Genomic DNA, 19,294 nt, shown 5'->3' on the forward strand with positions numbered 1-19,294 from the left:
CTGTTGTGTCCGAATGATGCGCGCGCACTGTTCAATTGTAGCTCCCATGCGGTTCTGATGTCCGCCCAATAAACAACACGTTTTATCTATCTATATGTATATGGTTATTGTGTATGAAAATTCATAAGGATTTTCGGTTGAGTGATTTTGTTTGCAAAGGGTTTTGTAACGGTGCGACGGCAGCAATAGAAGCCGCATAATCTAGACACACATATAACAATTGCCTTTTAAAATGTATTCCGAATAATGTACTGTTTTATAAATTACATGCATTTGGGATTGGAGGCGAACGAGCGTGCGCCTTCAATCTCTCCATTTCACTCTGTCTCACAATTGAAAATGTTGTACGCATTTAGTGTGCGCGATGGCAACGGCGATGCCAGTAACATGAATATTGGTTTTTCGCCGATACATATGCTTGCAATTAGTTTTTAAAATGGTTAATTTATGGTCATTATATTGTTGAATTCACCATAATGTGGGTGTATGTGTGTATGTACGCGTGTAAATCAGACAATAGAAACAGAACAATAGCCAACAAATACAGATGATGATCGTGATGACGGGGCCAATTCTCTCTTTTTAGCTCGCGGCTTTGATTGCGACTCTGGCGCATATATATTTAATCTGCGTTCGCGCTAGACAAAGATGTATACACAGTACACGATAATACGGCTTATTTTCGAAAAAAAAAAAAAAAAACATAGATCCGATGCGCATAGCACCATCGAGTTCATCACCATCGGCAGACACAATTGCCTACAGACAATACTAATATATCACGAAACAGTTTGAGCATCTCAACTGCGCAGAAAACAAATAATTCAGTTGAGCACCTGTTAGTCGCTCGAGTGATATTTTCGTTTCCAGTTTTATGCGTTTTTTTTTCATTTGCTCACCACACATTTCCATTTCTACGGCTTAAGTTTTCAATCAAAAATTTCGCAGTGCAGTGCAGTGTGCAATCTATTTGGAGGCACGTTAGCTGATTCGATAGAAATCAACGTCAAAATCACATCTATCAACATAATCAAATTTTAAAAAACTCAACACTCATTAAGCAAGCAGGAAAACAGATTGAAGAGATTTATTGATGTGCATAAGTAATAAACGGATTGAAAAACACGAACCAAAAATCATAATAATTCAGTGAAAACGCAATTTCATTAAATCAATTGCAATTACTGTTTTGGACAGTTAAATTTATTTCATCATTTAATTTTGTCACACTCTTTTTGATGTGACGTATGGACCATTTTTTTGTTTTTGTGATTTTTTTTTTATTAACTAAAGTGTCACTTATTTTAAGTTTCTTATTGAATGTTCACAACGATTTTTAATCATAACATTGGATATTACGCCCTGGAATTTTGGTAGAATCAACCTGTAAACATGGTAAATTTTCCATTAATTTTACGAAAAATTAAAACGAAAAATACATTTTTTTCAATTGGTTTAAATCGATTCATTTGTAAATTTCGATAATAGTGAGATTTTGCTGAGACAATGCCAATCAATTTCAAATCATAACACACAAGTTGTTTCTATGTCAATTCAGCACGTAAATGAAATGCTTATGCTTTTAATTTACAAAATATTTTCATATTAACCAAAACTAATGAAAAAATTTGCTATAAAATCATTCAGTGTGTAGAATTATAGTGATATAAACTTTCCAAGTGATTCACATTTCGTCTGCCAACAAATGGTCTCGGTGGCTAGTCTTTAAAACATTTCTATCTCTTTTCAGTTTTTAATTTATTCGCATTCATGCTGGTTATTGTTCATAAAAAGCAGTTCACATTTTTATGGAAGATATTTTTATTTTATATGATGGTGTTACGCTTATGTGCATTTGTTCTGTTTTGCCATGGAAATATGCTTTTATATGTCGATCGTGCGCGTGTGTGCATTTTTTGTCACTGTGAACACAATCTTTATTCACGACCGATGTTTTTCACGCTTGCATTCTCTTTGATAAATAATAATTAAATTGGTAAAATTGTTTTGAACTTCAAACAATAATGTCAACAAACTGCGACAACTTTAAACAAAAACAAACATAAAAATAATGATGGTTTAATCAACACCATTTCTTTTCAGTTATTTTTTTTTTTCATTTTGGTACCAAGGCGGGCGTAGATTAAACATCATAATTTTCATTCGATTATATTTGCGGAATTGAAATAGCTAGCATTTTTAATTTTCTAAGTGTAAATTAGATATATCAACAGATAGTGAATTTATTTGCATATTGTGCAATTTTTGTGTTTCGTGTGAATTATAACTGCTATTGAATCGCCGAGATCAGTTATGAATGGAAGAGAATTTCATGAGAAACATTTCATTCACCACAATTCAATTTCTTTGTTATTATTTGTTATATTACTTCGAGCGCATCTCTTTTTTTTCACATATTTTTTCTTCACGGAATTTGACACCAGACAGTCTCACATCTTTGTGCTATTCATCCATTTATTTATTACGTGGTTTTTTGGAGTTGAAACTACAAATTGCAATCGTGAGAAGAACTTTTACTTTCTTTTTGCATAATTTTCTTCTTTTCAAGACGGATGTTGAATTTTCCTCGAATTTTTTGATTTGTTGACAACGCTAATTACAGTAAATTATAAGCTAAGGTAATAAAAATGCTATACGAAAGTTTTATTTTGGATAAAAGTCTATTTTTGTTGGAAGAAATTAAAATTCAATAAACTATAATCAAATTGCTAGTTTCATTTTGAATATATATTTTTGATACTTTCTCGATGTTTTTTAAAAAGACAATTTAGAAAATTGGAGAATGTATCATTCGAAAAAAAAAAAATATTTTCATTGGATTTTCAATCGAATACTCTTCGCCGCAGAAACGAATCAGAAAAAAAATCATTATAATTGATAATAAAATAGCAAATATGTTTGTAGGTGAAATTGATCCATGAATATTAATTATAAAGCTTTCGCGTTGCGGCTTCGCACATTTACACTCCCTTTTTTGACTGCATCAATGGAATAAATCTTCTAAATAGAGATGCATCAGATCTTTTTCTCCCTCTACTCGCTGGCCAATAGCCTATTAATCTACTGCTAAAGTCAAGAAGAAATAAGAAAATTATGACGAAGAGAGAGAAGAAAAACGTGCATCGCATCGAATCATTTGAAAATGCAGAAATCAAGTACATATACGTTTAATGAGAGGCATGCCTGCATAGGCTGTAGCAAATGCGTGCAGCATTTTTAAATATAATGAATATGCAATTTACAAGGGAGATTCGCCATAAATATTGGAAATATTTCATCCCGGCGGCGATACGTGCTCTTTTTGATTGGACCAAATCAAATTGAAAATTTTCGAAAATTTTTCGCATACAAATTATATTATAAATTTGACACTTGATCATTCAATTCGCTTGTGCAGTTTTATAATTTATTGGTCATTATACAAACATTCCCAGAGAAAAGCATAGCCAAAGCATTATTTTGTTGATGCTTCGATGCGCACCACATTGAATGCACAAAACAAAAATAAACCATAATATATATAACATTGATAAAATTATTATTATAAAACAGAATGGTTTTCTTGAGCGAACGAAAACTTGAATGAAGATGAAGAAATAGTTTACCTACGATTGAATTGCAAATCGTTGAATCGCTCAAGAGTTTTGATTGAGTTAAATAGATGGCGAAAACTCATCCAACTTTATAAAATAAATATGATAAAAATTTAACGGCAACGTCGTTTCCTACATTATTTGCTGTTGTTTTGTGCTCATTTGAATTATAAAGTGCCTATCTTAAGCGTAAAGCACAGAATTGTTTGATGTTGTGATGTGTGTTTGTATAAACGAATGAATTAATTAAATCTATTTTCTTTGAAATATTCCGTGATTGCATGCACAAATCCGTCCGAATCGAGGTGCAACCAAAAAATCCATCGCACATTTCAGATCGCTTATCAAAATGTTTGTATGTAGATTTCATTTTTATCACAGATCTTGATGATAAGGAAAGCATTTTTGATGCTCAACTCGGAAAAAAATGTTTTAATTACTCTATTTGGCTCTAAAAAAAAGTGTACCGCAAATAGTGAGTGTGTGCCACACACACAACCAATGGCGTTTGATCATCGAGACGAAAAGAAAGAAAGAGATTAAAAGCTTTTCCGTAAAGAAATATATTTCCTACCGCTATATTTTAAAATCTATTTTGAAGATTCCATCATATTTTTCACTCATCAATAATTTCAACAAAGCAAACCATGTACGGAATTATTCGCTATACTTGTGTTCACAGCTTATTTTTCTCGATGGAAATGAATTAAATTGCACTTTTCCATTGAAAAATACTAATCGCAAATTGGTCCATTAGAAATTTAACTGGGATTGACGCCAAGAAAGTGCGATTCATTCAATTAATACACCAATGCAAAGAAAGTGGTATAAAATCGTCAATTGTTATGATTGTTTCATTGGATGGTCTTTCATTATGACTGTCTCAATACATTGAAAAAGAAAGTTGACGGTTTAAGTGCTTTGGGATTCAAAAACATTTATTAATTTTACTCACCAAAGTTGGTTGAAGCATTACAAAAAACCGCCGTCATCATTTCAAAACGTATAAAATTGTGCGTCAAGTATATCAATTGATTATTTGAAACGAAACAATCATTAAAAGCCGAACGAAAAAAAATACTGGTTTAAATGAAAGCAGTCACATTGTATGACATGGGTTGGCAATAAAACAAATTTTCGGGAGTATTGGAACAAAAAGTTTTGTAGACGAAGTCATAATTTGCATATAATTAAACTTTCAATTATAAATTAATTAAAAATGTATGGATCTTTTTTTTTGCTACCGTCTCTTCATTAAGTGATGTTGCCGACTTCAAGCGTCACTTGTTCTCGTGTGTATATTGATTTACATCATTTCGCACATTGAAAGTGTGTGACTAGAGTAGAATGGTTGATGCTATTTATGGTGGTTTTGTTTTATGCGATTGCAAAAATATTTCGTGATTAACGATTTTGATGCGTGCATCGTGCATACTGTCTGCCCGATTTTCTGCATTTTTGAACAAACCACACACTCCATAGTAAGATGTGTGTGCAATTCAAAAATCTTTCTGCGTTCGTATTGCGGCACGCAATCAATTCAATGTAAATTGAGTGATGAATTGGAAATGAGCAAACAAAATCTTCTCCATGCATCACGTTTTTTTTCACTTTGCTGCAATTGTGTGTGTGAGTTTCAGTCGAGTGCTAAATTCAAACCGCGATCTAAACTAAAAGCATATAAGCAAGTATGTGCACGACCAATTTATTCAATTACACGTTGTATTTATACAATTATTATGTTAATAATGGCGAATCTTCCATTTCTATCTGTTGGTGTGTTGAGTGCGTTTTTATTGTTGTTTCGCTCGCCACTTTTATATATTTCGTTAGTGATTTTTAAATTCTATTTATTGTGCTCACGCATTTTCTAGTGCATTTCAACCTGTTCAAACTTGCCGCAAATGATGATTTTAATGACCATATTTGTTCTTTCATGATTGTAACCATAGACACAAGAATACTCTCGTGTATGTGTGTGTGTTTTCTTTCTGTCTAGAAAGGTCTTTTCACAGAAACTAGCCACTGATCGTATGTGTGCATAATTGTCTATACCACTATGTAATCGATTGAATGAGCACGATGTTTATGTTTGCTTATGGATTTTTCGCACGTGCCAAAATCTTGTTCATTCTTGCCAATTTTCAATAGTTTCGATCATTTTTGTTTGGCTCGAGAAAAGCTGAATCAATTTTCTAGCATCCACAGACAATCAACAACCTCGTTTTTTTTTGCGTTCGACACGAAAAATATTGGCATTTGATTAATGGAGTTCCGCTTCTGTTTTCAATTCCATGCAAACATTCAACACCAATCTTTTATTGTTCAATTATGTCTATGTGCGGAAAAAAATGCGTAAAATCGTTACATTTGAAATTATGATTGGATTCATTAGATGAAAAAAAGAAACGTGAAATTGGTATCATGCAGCGACTCTTGTTCAAACTCTTGTTGAATCGACAGCAGAAAGATTTGGGTTAAAATCTGGCACTGGTCACAAATCGGGTCATTTCTCCATTTCAAATTCCATTTGATTGTTTTGCGGTTTTCAGCATCGCTGTCGGTGTTTCAAGGTTTTATTGCGTTGAGTGAATTGAAACACTAGAACGGCTAAGTTAATGATGGAATAGTACACACACACACACACCGTTACAGTACAAGTTCAGAACAATGAAACCAAAATAGTGAGCAAACTACAATGATACCACACAATAAAATGACAGAATAAACATGCGCTCAAGAGTCTAAACATTAAGAAATGACATACTGAAGTAAAATGTTCCATTTTGGCATATTCATTGCTAGCTTGACTGAGAAATTTGTGGTAAATAAGTTATTTTTTGGTTCTTCTATCGACCTGAATTGCATTGAATCCAATTCTGATCTGAACCATTGCGACTCATTCACGTTTATTATTATTTTATTATGTATTATGTTTTTATTCTTTTGTTAAGTTTTTGTTGTTGTTGTGGTGTTTGTAATTTTCTACCCGAGAAAAAGAGTGAAAAAGCGAGATAGAAAAAGATCAGTGTCATCACAATAACGTGAAAATCTCTCACACTGTGTATGCATCAGCTGTTTAACGTATGGCGATCACGTTCTTCGCATATTTTCTATTTGGTTTGTTTTTGTTTCATTTGATTTATTCATTGTGTTCTTTTTTCGACGATTTTTCCACGTATTTTCTTTGGCTGACGCGAAATAAACGAAAAGAATGGTAAATAGTAAAATTGAGAGACAAATAGACACAAAGAATAACTAACAAAACGAAAAAATTGTGGAATTAGTGCAAAAAAAAAGTTTAATTTTGTCGTTGTGTATATGGAGTTTTTTTTCTTCTTTTTTTATTATTTCTGTTGACTGTTGATTCGAATTCAAATGTGTGTTTGTTGTTTATTGTACCTTTTTATGTCCGATGTAAGCATGGTTAGAGTGAAGCAACTCAAAAATATTCGTGTATAGTTGGTTTTATTCAATGTTCTTCGGCTTGTAATGAGGCAAATTATTTTCTCTTTTCTTTGATTCAACGTCTCATTTTTGTCTTTCTCTCTCTCTCTCTTTCCTCCTATCATTTCCATTGTGTTCGTTGCTTACTTTCTTTCACTCATTGCCAGCACATTGCTTACAACACCACAACAACTGCGAGACCGCAAGATTATATTAAATTGCGGCATTCGTTTTGCCCGTTGCTATTGAGTGGCATCAGTTCATCATCGACGCTACTGCATTAAACACATACAATTAATTCACCAGTGCGCGGCTCGCGAAACACACTGCAATTTTCATACCTTATTGTCCATTCAATTTTCTTCACTTGTTCGGTGTGTTCAAACGCTTTATTTTTCTCTTTAATCAGTTTTATACACGCACAATTCCGTCGATTTATCTATTTATTACTATATCGAACAAGTTTTCGTGCAAAAACCGTTTTTGTTTTGCTCATTGATAATCACTGTGATTTACTGTTTTAGTGTTACATTTGGTGTATACTCTTGTTTTTGCGCGAGTTTTTATTTTTCTTTCTCTCTCTTTTTTCATCAATCGCTAATCATTTGAATAAAATTAGACTGCGATAAAAACAAATTGTTTTCGCCACTGTTCAACTAGAAAAACTGGAAAAAATCAATCGATCGTTTTCTAAACGAAGTGCGTTCATTTCAGTGTATCCATTCAAGTCATTCGTAACATCGTGTAGTTTTATCCAGTGGCCAACCAGTTCACAAGTGGATTTCTCGTGGTTGTGTCAACAGAAAGTGAGAGTGTTGAATGCATTTTCCATTTTTTTTGTGCGTCACAGTTTAAAAAAAATTGCGAAGAAATTGCACACCAGCCACTGTGTCAATTCAGACAGAAAAACAAAAGTTCGTCGCATTTTTTGGATTACGGAAAAATTTCGACGAAATGCAAGTGCTGGAACTTAACACGAAAGACTATGTAATTACATAATTAATTTCTATTTCAGTTCTAAATTTGGAAGCGAAATTTAAATTCGACTATACCATTTTCTTGAATGTGATCTTATTTTGCTCGAGTATCATACGCCATCATGTTTTTCGATTTCGAATTATTTGATTGTTCATTGTGTACATCAACAACATAGTCAATGACAATTTCCGTGAGAAACTGATGCTTGTAGCATGATTTGTTCACTGCAATGCATTTTGATTTCGCGATGCTTCACTAATTATTTGTCGACATACCATACAAAACAAAAGAATTGCACACATCAATGTGATGATAGTCATTGTACCGTGAAATTGATCACTGACAAAAAGCGGCAACAGAAACAACAATACAAAACTCATGGAATAAAAGCGCAATAAACTTAAATCGAATTTGGTTAAACCATATGCAAAACCATACCTCCGTTAACTACGATTAAAGATCAAATTGTTGAATATACATTGTTTCTGTTGAAAACAATTTATCGTACAGGTTTTGAGCGTTTCAACAAGAATATAGGTAGAGTCATAAAAGGCCCAATAAATTGATCTGAATGGCTTTGATTTGAGCAGATTCAATAGTTTCACTTCAATTATTCTGAATTGAATGTTCGATGGAAATCGATTTGTTGCCGCAAGTGAAAAGTCGCAAGATTTTATCCAACAATTTGATTTGTGTAGTTCATATAGCCGCATTGGAAATATACATTCAACGATGAATAACGTAAAAAAGAGAAAATTTGAATCCCGTAAGATGACAATTTTGTTTCGTTTCAATTTGATCGATAGCCGCACGACCAAAGCAAAAAAATAGGAAAAAAAGGTCATTTGATACACTGGGAACATATTGAATGACCAAAACGGTGTAATAAAAAGACTGAAGAAACCACGAACTCAATTTGCATATTGTGGTCTTTGCTGTTTAAACTAAAACATGATTTTTCAAATTGCAATTGTGGTTTGCTATGTTGTTGGCTATATCGATTGGATAAAAATTTAACTCAACTATTTCCGTCGATATCTATGCCTTTTTTATTGCGTTTGATATACTTTCGATTAAATTCGTTTTTATACTTGCAAATGATCTGGAAACAAGTCAATTGAAATTCAATGTGCATGTGGTGTTTGCGTGCAATCAAGATGCATATCACAAACACGATTTGAACAAATCGATTTTCTATTTATCCAAGCGATTCTCTTTTCACCCAAAAAAAATTCATAAACAACTCAATTTAATTTTTGTGTTTTTTTTTTATTCGTTGAGATCGTTCATATATAATCAATCAAAAACGTAATAAATTTTGTTTTCTTTTGCATAATATTTAGGATGGACTGAAAAGCGTCAGTGATGGCGTGATTGATGCCGCATTTCGAAAAGTGCGCAAAAATAGCATTGGATTTCATATCTGGAAAGTAGAGGTAATTTATACTGTTAATGGTACGAAAATGAGTGAAAAAAAAACAAGACATAACACAAATTTGTTTTCATCCCCGAACATCATGTAGAATAATCGCGTAGAAGCATTGCCAAAGGAAAAGTTTGGCATTTTTTACGATGATTGCACGTATATAATTTATGCGTCAACGATAAAAGGCAACATTGTCAATCAATACACAATCGTAAGTAAATCGAATGCACAATTTAATTGCAGGTTTCTTTTTGCGTGCTTACTTCAGTTGTCTGTGCAGATTGACAGCAACTCTTATATTCATTTATATTATTTTACTATTGCAGAGCCGTGAAATTCGACCGAATACAAATGTTTTGTATGGTTTCATCCATTTTTGGTTGGGTTCAAACACCACATCAGACAAGTCCGGCAATGTTGCGTACAAAGTCATTGAACTTGACAATCATTTGGAGAATATCGCGTGCCAGTATCGAGAAACTCAAGAGCATGAAAGTGCACGTTTTATGTCATATTTCAAAGATGGAATTATGTAAGCGCCCGATTGAACTTGATCGAACCAAATATAACTCACTTTATATATATACGAGCCTCTATGTGTATATTAGACTTGACATTAGTTGTTAATTAGTGCATTACTCTTTTCTTTTTCTTCATTTTAATCTTCTTTTCGTTTTTTTTTTCACCCGTCGTCATCGTCGCCATCGTCATCACAGCGTGTACTCGCATCATGCACAATTCGAATCAAAGGCGCAATTATTTCAAGTAAAAGATAAAAAATGTCCGCGTTGTATCCAACGATCACCGATTAACTGGTCACATTTTAAGAGCAACTATGTTATGATTTTGAAAACACCAAAATATCTATTCGTCTGGATTGGACGGACGAGTAGCCACAGTGAACGTTTGAATGCATTCAAATTGGCGGCAAAAATGCGTGCACAATGCAAACAAATGCCTGAAATGGTTGTCGTTGATGATGGTTACGAACAATCGATGACCGAAACAAAGAAAAAATCATGGAATGAATACCTATGTTTATCACAGCGTGTCGTTCATCCATCTGATGAGTTGCCAACGATACCGGTGCCAACATTTCGCTTGTACAAGTGTGGCTTTCATAATGGCAAATATCGCATCGAAGAAATTAAATCATCGATTTTACATCAACGCGATTTGAGTAGCAGTCGTGCATGTAAGACACAGGCATTGCCTCTTATTTATTATAAATTGTACTGAAAAAAATATTGCCGAATGCATACAGTCTTCTCAATAAAAAAAAACTAAATAACGTCAACATAAAAATTGGAATTTCCAAAGGCAGTAATTCTGGATTGCAACCAATATATTTATTAAAATAATTCATTATTATTATTTAGACATTATTGACTGTGGACCGCATTACGGTGCTTGGATTTGGGTTGGTAGATACTCCGATGCAAAGGATAAATCAGAAGCTATGAGAAATGCCAGAGGTTTTGTAAAAAAGGTATTGAAAAATCGATTGCAATTTCGGTTTTTTTTGCAAATGTTTTCTATATTTTATTAATTTTTAGAAATCCTATCCGGGTACAACACCCGTTGTTCGGGTAATTGAAGGCTATGAACCGTATGAGTTTGTACGATTCTTTCCATGGTGGCAAGATTTCGATGTGAATGGTAATCGTCCGGCAAATCTATTGGGCAAATATGATGCGATGTCATTGATTCAACGCCCACATCTAGCCGCCGAATCGCAATTAATTGATGACGGCCATGGTGAAATGGTAATTTATCGTGTCGGTGCAAAAGGCGACATCATCGAAATTCCGAAACGTAACAATATCGCATTGTTTTCCGGCGATTGTTATCTTATTCACTACATTGTAACGGTGAGCCTCGAACTCTTTCATTTCATTTGGTCGCTTTTGCATGAATTAACATTTAATTTCTTCTGTTTACTTTCAATTTTTTTTGTTTCGTTTTTTTTTTTTTGGTTTGTAGTCAATTGAAAACAATGGAAAAACTCTGGCTGAGTCGAATGTAAAAAATATTTTGTATCTTTGGACTGGTAAACAATGTTCGGTGGAAACTGCAGTCCAAGGTGAAAATTTGGCCGATGAATATGCTAAACATTTGCGTAATAAAGTGATGCAGGTTCGCGTGTATGAAAATATGGAACCACCGCATTTTCTGCAAGTATTTAAAGGCAGAATGATTGTGTTCAAAGGAAAATGCACCGATTTTGATTCACAAGGCAGCTGTTGTGTCTATCCCAATACGTATTTGCTAAAAGTTATGGGCAATGCAACGCATAATTCCAAAGCCTTTCAAGTGTCTAGTAAAATTGTTGATTTTACCGCATATGATTGCTTTATTATTCGCACGGCTGATGGAAGTAATTGGATTTGGTGTGGACCAAGCTCAACGGGAGACAATCGTGAAGTTGCAAAAAGCATTGGTTCATTGATTGGTGAATATAGTTTGATGATTGGCGGCAATGAATCGATTGAATTTTGGAAATATATTCCGGATTCGGTGCGTGTTAAATTAAAAAATGCCAACAATAATAAGCTCATTCGACATGATCCGGATTTAAAACATGCAATCGAAAAGAATTTCTATATTGATCGCTCAAAAGCGGAACTCTATGTGGTTACTGTTGAAGCAACGGGAAAAATTAAAACCAAACAAATTGTTTCATACACACAACAAGATTTATCATCGGAAGATATTTATCTATTGGATGCTCGTCTATTTGTTTACGTTTGGATTGGTTCGCTAAGGTGAATTTTTATATCAAATTCGATTTTCCTTTGAACTGTCCTTTTTTTAAATATAATTTTCGTCTTTTAGCCCAAAAATGGAGAAAATAAAATGCTGGCAAATTATTGATGAGTATTTGGCGAATTACCCAGTACCTCGAGATATTTCAACGCCACATGCAGTCATTTTACAGTCCCTTGAACCGTCCACATTCATTGGATACTTTGATCAGTGGGATAAGAAGTTTTGGGATGTAAGGAATTCGGCCAATGTTTTTTTTTTCTACAAATTAATAACAATTTTTGCATATAGTGTTTTTTTAATGTTATTCATTCGGGACCAAATTACATTTCAGACGCATCTCACGTACGATATGGAACGATTGAACATTGAAGCATTGTCAAATGGTCATATCACGATGCCAACAACAAAATTAAATAAATATGTTGATAATGACTTTGACAGTTACCCAAAGTATCCGGTTGAATTGTTGCGAAGCGAGGCCAGCCGATTACCCGACACCATCGATCCAAAAATGAAAGAATTGCACTTAACGCACGACGATTTTGTTTCCATATTTCACATGAACTACTCTGAATACTCAGGCTTGCCGAATTGGAAAAAGCAAGAATTGAAGAAGATTCAGAAACTATTTTAAATGTTGATGATAAGCTTTGCAATTCCAATAAATTTACTTAATGCTAAGAAATAAAAACAAACATGAAATGAATGCTAATTTGAACCGTCCACAACTACTTTTATTATTATTTTTTTTATAAATTTTGCATACAAATTAAATAGATTGTTTTGCCTAAAAATGTTATTGATTTTTTCTTTGCCTGTTTTACTTTACTTATTTAATACAAAATAATACAAATTAAAAATTTGAACCAATAATTGAATAATGCGAGATGATTGCACAATGAAACTAAAAAACCTATCAAAGTTTGTTTGAAATCGCCTAGTGGTGGGAACTGAAACTAACACAGCCGCATACTGTCATTGCACTCATATCTCCCACAGCTTATAGTATTACGTAGAGCAACACCTTCGTGTGCATCATTTGTTTTTGTTTCCAAAAAAAAAATTCAATTAAGTTTTGTTAGTTAATTTAAAATTCGTGTTGACGGTCCAGAGTCCGCGAATACAAATCCATCGATTGCTTTTTGCATTCAAATCAAACACGGTAAAATCAACGAGAAAGTTGTGTTCCAGTTTTGACAAAGTATCCATTGGGTGTTGGCTGTTGTGCATCATAACAAGTCCATACATATAGAAAAACGGAAATTCTGTGAAATTTGTGGCTACATCGATTTTCTTTGATTTGGAAAAATGATTGAAAAGTTTAATTTTAATGGAAATGTTAGTCCAATAACATGTCATGCATGGAATAAGGACCGAAGCCGTAAGTCATTGATGATTTAATAAAGTATATTTCAATTGCTGAGTCAGCAATAGTGTTGTTGTTGCTGCTACCGCTCAAAGAAAACATAACCAAAACGGTGCATCGTATAAAATGACTAATTTTTGTTTGACTCTGCAAGATTACTCATTCAAGCTATTAATTTTTAAATGAACTCTTCAATTTATTTTTGTTGTTTTTTTTTTTCGATTAGAAATTGCCATTTCGCCGAATAACAATGAGGTGCATATTTACAAGCGTGACGGATCGGATTGGAAATTACTTGATATATTGAAGCAACATGATTTACGTATTATGGGAATTGATTGGGCCCCAAACACCAATCGAATTGTAACATGTGGCATTGATCGTAATGCTTATGTTTGGACGCCAAATGAGGAAGGAAAGTTTAAACCAACTCTAGTGCTTTTACGAATAAATCGTGGTGCAACATGTGTGAAATGGTCGCCGCAAGAGAATAAAATTGCGGTCGGTTCCGGTGCACGGCTCATTTCGATTTGCTATTTTGAGTCGGAGAATGATTGGTGGGTGTCAAAGCACATAAAAAAACCGATTCGTTCAACAATTACATCGCTAGACTGGCATCCAAACAACGTTCTACTGGTGGCTGGTTCTACCGATTATAAGGCACGTGTTTTTTCGGCATATATCAAAGACATTGAAAGTCAACCGTCACCGACGCCATGGGGTAATCGAATGCCGCTCGGCCAACTTATGGCCGAATTCAAAAACAGCAATCAAGGTGGTGGGTGGGTACATGGCGTCAGTTTTTCAAACGATGGCAATAAAATCTGTTGGGTTGGACATGACAGTGCTATCAATATTGCCGATGCAACCAGTGGCAATGCTGTTGTTAAATTGAAAACGGAATTTTTACCATTTTTGAGTTGTCATTGGATTTCACCGACTTCGCTCGTTGTGGCTGGCCACAGTTGCATTCCAATCATTTATACAGTTGACCAAAACAATAAGATAACGCTGAAGGGAAAATTGGATCAGGCACAAAAGAAAGAGTCCACTGGTGTTTCGGCAATGAAAATCTTTCAATCGTTGGATCGCAATTTACGCACCGAAAATGATGATGCCAATTTGAATTCGATTCATCAAAATGCAATTGCATGCATCGCAATTTATGAAGGTGATAAAAATTCGGGCATACGCAAAATCAGCACATCAGGATTGGATGGTCAAGTTGTCATTTGGGACTTGACATCCAGTCTATCGCAATCGATGCAAGGACTGAGAATTTAAATTAATTATTCCATGCAAAAATGCTTACGTAAAAACAAAGCTTTAACTTTACAATTTTTTTTTTTCGTTAATTTTGTTCTGTTCATTTGCATAAGTTTTTTCCCACTGAAATAGAAGTTTTTTTTTGTGTTTAATTACATACACACTCGAAATTGAGATTTAAAAATGATTTTTTTTTATTTGTTAGATAAAGAAAAATTAAATATATTAATTAGCTCACAATTAAGGCATTGAAAAGAATATGCCTGTTCCTTTAAATACTTTCAATACATATTCAATACTATTAATTGTAAGTGAAATTGTTCATTATCTAAATAGTATTATTTGCAAAGGGAAATACATGATTTTCCTTAGATTTTCATTTATAAATAGCTTTGCCCATATGCATCCCGTCTACAATGAAGAAAATTGTCTTTTATTTGTCAAAAGAGAAATGTTTGTGTTTATCATTTGGTTAAAAAGTAAGTATATATTCTTAATCATGATCACCATTATTGGACACCAAAAAAATTCTCAAATAAAAATTATAATATCTTTTCCGAACTTCTACGCGATAATTTTACTGAAATGATTCAATACAGAATCCAAAATTCATTTTTCCTGTTGTGATTCTAATATGTCAATTAGATTCGAAGGGTGTTTTTTTATATTTACGTCGTTCGTTTTGCTAAAAAATTAATTTGATTTATTTTCAAGTAATTCAATCTTATTGTACTTAATGATATAGGTATTTTTGTTGTTTGATTTTTTTGTGCATTTTCTAATGTATAGTAAGAAAATATCAGCCGACGCTATACGCAAAACCGACTGGTACGTGCGCTCATACGTTTTTACATCTTTTACATCTAGTGACCATACGATTTTTCGACTGATTCGTTACTCTTTGTGCGTATCTTCGCACAGTCGAAATATCGTAAGGTAATAGATGTAAAAGATGTAGAAACGTATGAGCGCACGTACCAGTCGGTTTTGCGTATAGCGTCGTCTGATATTTTCTTTCTGTGTGGTTGTATGTCGAATTGAAATCCTTTCATGGATAAATGTTGATCTCTAATCGTCCAAAATAATGAGCTGCAAGATTTTGTCCTCTAATTTTTTTCGCTTCTCTTCTGAAACTCGGTCCATGCGCTGTGCTAAATAATTGAAAAAAGTATTCGACGGCTCCGTTTTAACTTTGGTTTCATTTTCGGTTTTAACAAAAGGTTCTGGGCGAGTATCCATTTTTTTCTAAATTAAAGAAAATTTATTTAAAAATGTTATTATTTGAAACGCATTGTGTATACAAAATGGTTTTTTCAATCCAACAGAAAAAGAATATAACTGACACTTACCGGCGTCAGTTTTGTTTCTTTGCGTTTCTTGTCAAGAGAATTTTTAACCAATTCATCGTCAGAAATTATCTGTCGAATTTTTTCAATGGCAACACGCGACTTATTTCAGAAGAAAGAAAAGGGAAAAAATGTTGATTGTTAGCATTGAAATATGCATACAAAATTCGAAAATTGAACCAAATAATAAATGATCTCATCAAAGTGCATCAAAGGCAGTTTTAAATTCAAATTATTTAGTTACAAAGATAAAGTGAGTCAATTGACTTACAGATGCTCGTTTTGTTCCTTTGCCTCTCATCGAACTAGACACATTAGCCGATTTCCCACCATGTAACTGTTGCAATATGCTTTCAATGTCAAGACACTATTTATTTCAGATTAAAAGGAAGAAGGTGTTGTTTTATAGCATTGGATTAAAATAAATTTCTTAAAAAATAATCAATTCGGTTTCAGACAGAAAATGCAAGTATCATTTTACTTACTGATATTTGTTTTGTTCCTTCTCTTCCCATCGAATGCGAAGCCGTAACCGTGTTCATGTTATTGAAACCACTTGAACCATCAACATCTTCGTCATCGGTATTAACATCTTCTTCTTGATTCAGTAGTCTTGATAATCCATTGCCACCGTACCGCTTTTCAACGAAATCCATAAAAAGTTCGTCGAGTGCTTCAACTTTGACAGTTTTCGGGCTTGATTTTGGTGCTGTAAAAACCGTGCACATTTTTGGAAAGCCAACTATCTTCTTCTGTACAGTTTCCTTTTTAGCATAACCAGTGCCGGTAAAGTCATCTTTTCGTAAAATAATCACATCTAGATCTGTGGCTATTTGCTTCAAATCGTTGTAAAATTCATCAACGATGAAAATGATGTCGCTGTTCTCATCGATTTCATATGTATCCAGGTGTTTGCGGCAGCAATTTTCCATCGAATGTGAATCCGATGTAATTTCTTGACGCATACAATATGCGCACTTCTTTAATCCAATGTGCTGGCCATGTGTTATTGCCATATGTATTAAAATCTGCACATACGGACCAATTAATTTACACAGTTTGCATCGCATCACCTTTGCTCCAATTATATCTTGAACATTTTGATTGGGTTTGTAGTTGTAGTACTTGAATGCTTCATAAGAATAAAACTGTAGCAATTGCTCCAAAAGTCTGGGATGACTTTTCATTTTTTCGTAAAGTCCTTTCTGGTCGACGTGAAAATCAATCACACACATAAGTTTCAAAGCCTTAATAGAATGTGTTTCTTTTGAGACATCTATTATTGGCCTAAAGTGCGATTTTTTCAAATGAGCGATGAGCTGGTCAATCATTTTGGTTTAACCTAAGAAAACACACGCAAAAAGTCAAGATGTAAAGTTAAAAAAAAAATAAAGTTAATAATGTGCAAAACGAAATTTCAATTCGCTTTTACTACCTTGCAAAGGATTTCCAGAAACACCGCAATTAAAATGCAATAGATTTGACTATTTTATGACAAAAATTTCAAATTATTACTAGAAAATTCTTTATAAAAACAGAAATTCAACTCTATCGACTTGATGCAAACGATGTTTTTCTGATCAATGATGCAAAGGAATGGCGGTTTCTACGAAGCTTGTGTCACAACTAGTACGCTGTGACAGAGTGAGACTGTGGAATATTAGTTTGAGACAGAATAACGCAAAATCTCAAGCAGTTGACAACGGTTTGTTTTAGGTGTGTGTGTGTTCTGAATGTATTCCAAGAAATGAAATGTATACGACACAAACACAAATGGAATGTTATACACTTTTGATTGTTTATTTTTGAAAATGTTTATTCCGAAGAACCGACATTTTGAACTTGAATATAAAAAAACAACAATTATGGTTTTCACAAAATTTTTCGCACAAAATTCACTGTTGAAAAAAAAAATTAAAAATGAAATTCACTGTTGAATTGCTATGAAAAGTCCTCCGAACTGTATAGATTTGTTTCGTTGATGTATCTTAATGTAATTTTTGACATCCCTATTGTACGTCGTTTGTGCTGAAATAATCCACATATAGTATATTAGAATTCTCTCTACGTCTTTATTTGATGATAATGACAGTGAGTTTATCGTTTCCGTACAGGACATTGTAGGTAGTCTTGACATTGGCCTGAGTATTTGTTTTTATTTATCAGGTTCTATATATAGCGACCAAAATAAAATCGAAATACAAAAATTTTTATTTGTTTTTTAGCATTTTGAAAATTGCGTTGATTTTAGTAAATCGTCTATATACTTAATCAAATTCCGATCAAAACGCATTTTTAAAGAAATCGATACCTTTTGCGCGAATTTTGATGTTGCACGAATTGGAATGCTGACAAGCGTTCTCGCTGTTATGAATTTAGTGTAAATGAAGTTGTTCAACGTCTGGCAGACTACCAGTGGTGGTATTGTTTTGTATATTGTGTTGGCATTTGTGCAGCATTTATCTCTCTGTTATCAATTTATTGTATTCCAATGAATTTAATCTCTTTTCCATTTCGCACACCGAATACTGTTCATCCGCATGCTTTTCAAGATAGGCATTCTATATAAATCGTAGTATGTTAACTCGACTTATAACGTACATTCAAGTTGTCATCAGATTCTCAGGAAAAACCTCGTTTCCAAGGGAAATAATTTTTCTGAACTAATTTTCAAAAAAGAAAAAAATATGTTATCTGTGGATGAGGCTGGGGGGTAAACACAAATTTATACTATACAAATCAAAAATTTTCAATAATTTTTCCAAACTCTCGACTGTTTTGAGTTCTTAGAGAGCACTCTGACTGGCTTTTCAGTGTCTCCACTCATTTGCATAACTTTCAATCTTGACTTTTAGTACGTAGAATTGGCTTATCCGTCATATAAATACCACCTTTCGAACTAATATGATTTCAAATCACATGCCCCTCTGCCAAATCGACAATTTTCAATATTTTTCTAAACTCTCGAGGGTTTTGAGTTCTTAGAGGGCACTCTCACTGGCTTCTCAGTGTCTCCACTTATTTGCATAACTTTCAATCTTGACTTTTAGTACCTAGTATTGGCTTAACCTTCATATAAATA

At 33.5% G+C, this 19,294-nt stretch overlaps 3 protein-coding genes across 6 annotated transcripts; 2 read left to right on the forward strand and 1 right to left on the reverse strand.

Annotated features, from left to right (window-relative positions):
* The first annotated feature begins 778 nt into the window (after positions 1–778).
* LOC116341129 (villin-like protein quail) lies at positions 779–12,986 on the forward strand. Of its 3 annotated transcripts, none has more exons than XM_031768021.1 (10): positions 779–1,395; positions 9,383–9,475; positions 9,563–9,676; positions 9,792–9,997; positions 10,182–10,660; positions 10,845–10,954; positions 11,022–11,336; positions 11,449–12,230; positions 12,301–12,463; positions 12,566–12,986. In XM_031768021.1, the coding sequence occupies exons 1-10, from the start codon at positions 1,393–1,395 to the stop codon at positions 12,866–12,868; spliced, it is 2,568 nt and encodes an 855-aa protein (XP_031623881.1). In that variant the 5' UTR covers positions 779–1,392; the 3' UTR covers positions 12,869–12,986. The 3 variants fall into 3 exon arrangements, with proteins under 3 accessions (XP_031623881.1, XP_031623879.1, XP_031623880.1); XM_031768019.1 differs by lacking the exon at positions 779–1,395 and adding an exon at positions 6,367–6,438; XM_031768020.1 differs by lacking the exon at positions 779–1,395 and adding an exon at positions 7,337–8,048.
* Positions 12,987–13,228: 242 nt separating this feature from the next.
* LOC116340756 (actin-related protein 2/3 complex subunit 1A-B) lies at positions 13,229–15,287 on the forward strand. Its single transcript, XM_031767404.1, has 2 exons — positions 13,229–13,615; positions 13,827–15,287. Exons 1-2 carry the CDS (start codon positions 13,543–13,545, stop codon positions 14,882–14,884), a joined length of 1,131 nt encoding a protein of 376 aa, XP_031623264.1. The 5' UTR covers positions 13,229–13,542; the 3' UTR covers positions 14,885–15,287.
* Positions 15,288–15,841: 554 nt separating this feature from the next.
* Positions 15,842–17,811, reverse strand: LOC116341249. Of its 2 annotated transcripts, XM_031768197.1 has the most exons (5): positions 17,648–17,809; positions 16,698–17,554; positions 16,484–16,579; positions 16,216–16,314; positions 15,842–16,111 (listed from the first exon to the last, which is right to left on the reverse strand). In XM_031768197.1, exons 2-5 carry the CDS (start codon positions 17,541–17,543, stop codon positions 15,935–15,937), a joined length of 1,218 nt encoding a protein of 405 aa, XP_031624057.1. In that variant the 5' UTR covers positions 17,544–17,554; positions 17,648–17,809; the 3' UTR covers positions 15,842–15,934. The 2 variants fall into 2 exon arrangements, with proteins under 2 accessions (XP_031624057.1, XP_031624058.1); XM_031768198.1 differs by lacking the exon at positions 16,216–16,314 and having other exon boundaries at positions 17,648–17,811.
* Positions 17,812–19,294: the final 1,483 nt, after the last annotated feature.

Source organism: Contarinia nasturtii, unplaced genomic scaffold (genome assembly GCF_009176525.2).
Source record: "Contarinia nasturtii isolate CC-2019 unplaced genomic scaffold, AAFC_CNas_1.1 Cnas_scaffold_695, whole genome shotgun sequence".
NCBI lineage: Eukaryota > Metazoa > Arthropoda > Insecta > Diptera > Cecidomyiidae > Contarinia > Contarinia nasturtii.

Bases quoted from the DNA above. Each gene is read 5' to 3' on its own strand.
- LOC116341129 (XM_031768019.1), top strand. From the start codon at position 6,391: ATGTTCCATTTTGGCATATTCATTGCTAGCTTGACTGAGAAATTTGTG. The intron at 9,677-9,791 runs GTAAGTAAATCG...TTACTATTGCAG, and splicing joins TTGTCAATCAATACACAATC to AGCCGTGAAATTCGACCGAA. The intron at 10,955-11,021 runs GTATTGAAAAAT...ATTAATTTTTAG, and splicing joins CCAGAGGTTTTGTAAAAAAG to AAATCCTATCCGGGTACAAC.
- LOC116340756 (XM_031767404.1), top strand. From the start codon at position 13,543: ATGATTGAAAAGTTTAATTTTAATGGAAATGTTAGTCCAATAACATGT. The intron at 13,616-13,826 runs GTAAGTCATTGA...TTTTTCGATTAG, and splicing joins ATGGAATAAGGACCGAAGCC to AAATTGCCATTTCGCCGAAT.
- LOC116341249 (XM_031768197.1), bottom strand. From the start codon at position 17,543: ATGATTGACCAGCTCATCGCTCATTTGAAAAAATCGCACTTTAGGCCA. The intron at 16,580-16,697 runs GTAAGTAAAATG...TGAAATAAATAG, and splicing joins AAGGAACAAAACAAATATCA to TGTCTTGACATTGAAAGCAT. The intron at 16,315-16,483 runs GTAAGTCAATTG...TTCTGAAATAAG, and splicing joins AAGGAACAAAACGAGCATCT to TCGCGTGTTGCCATTGAAAA.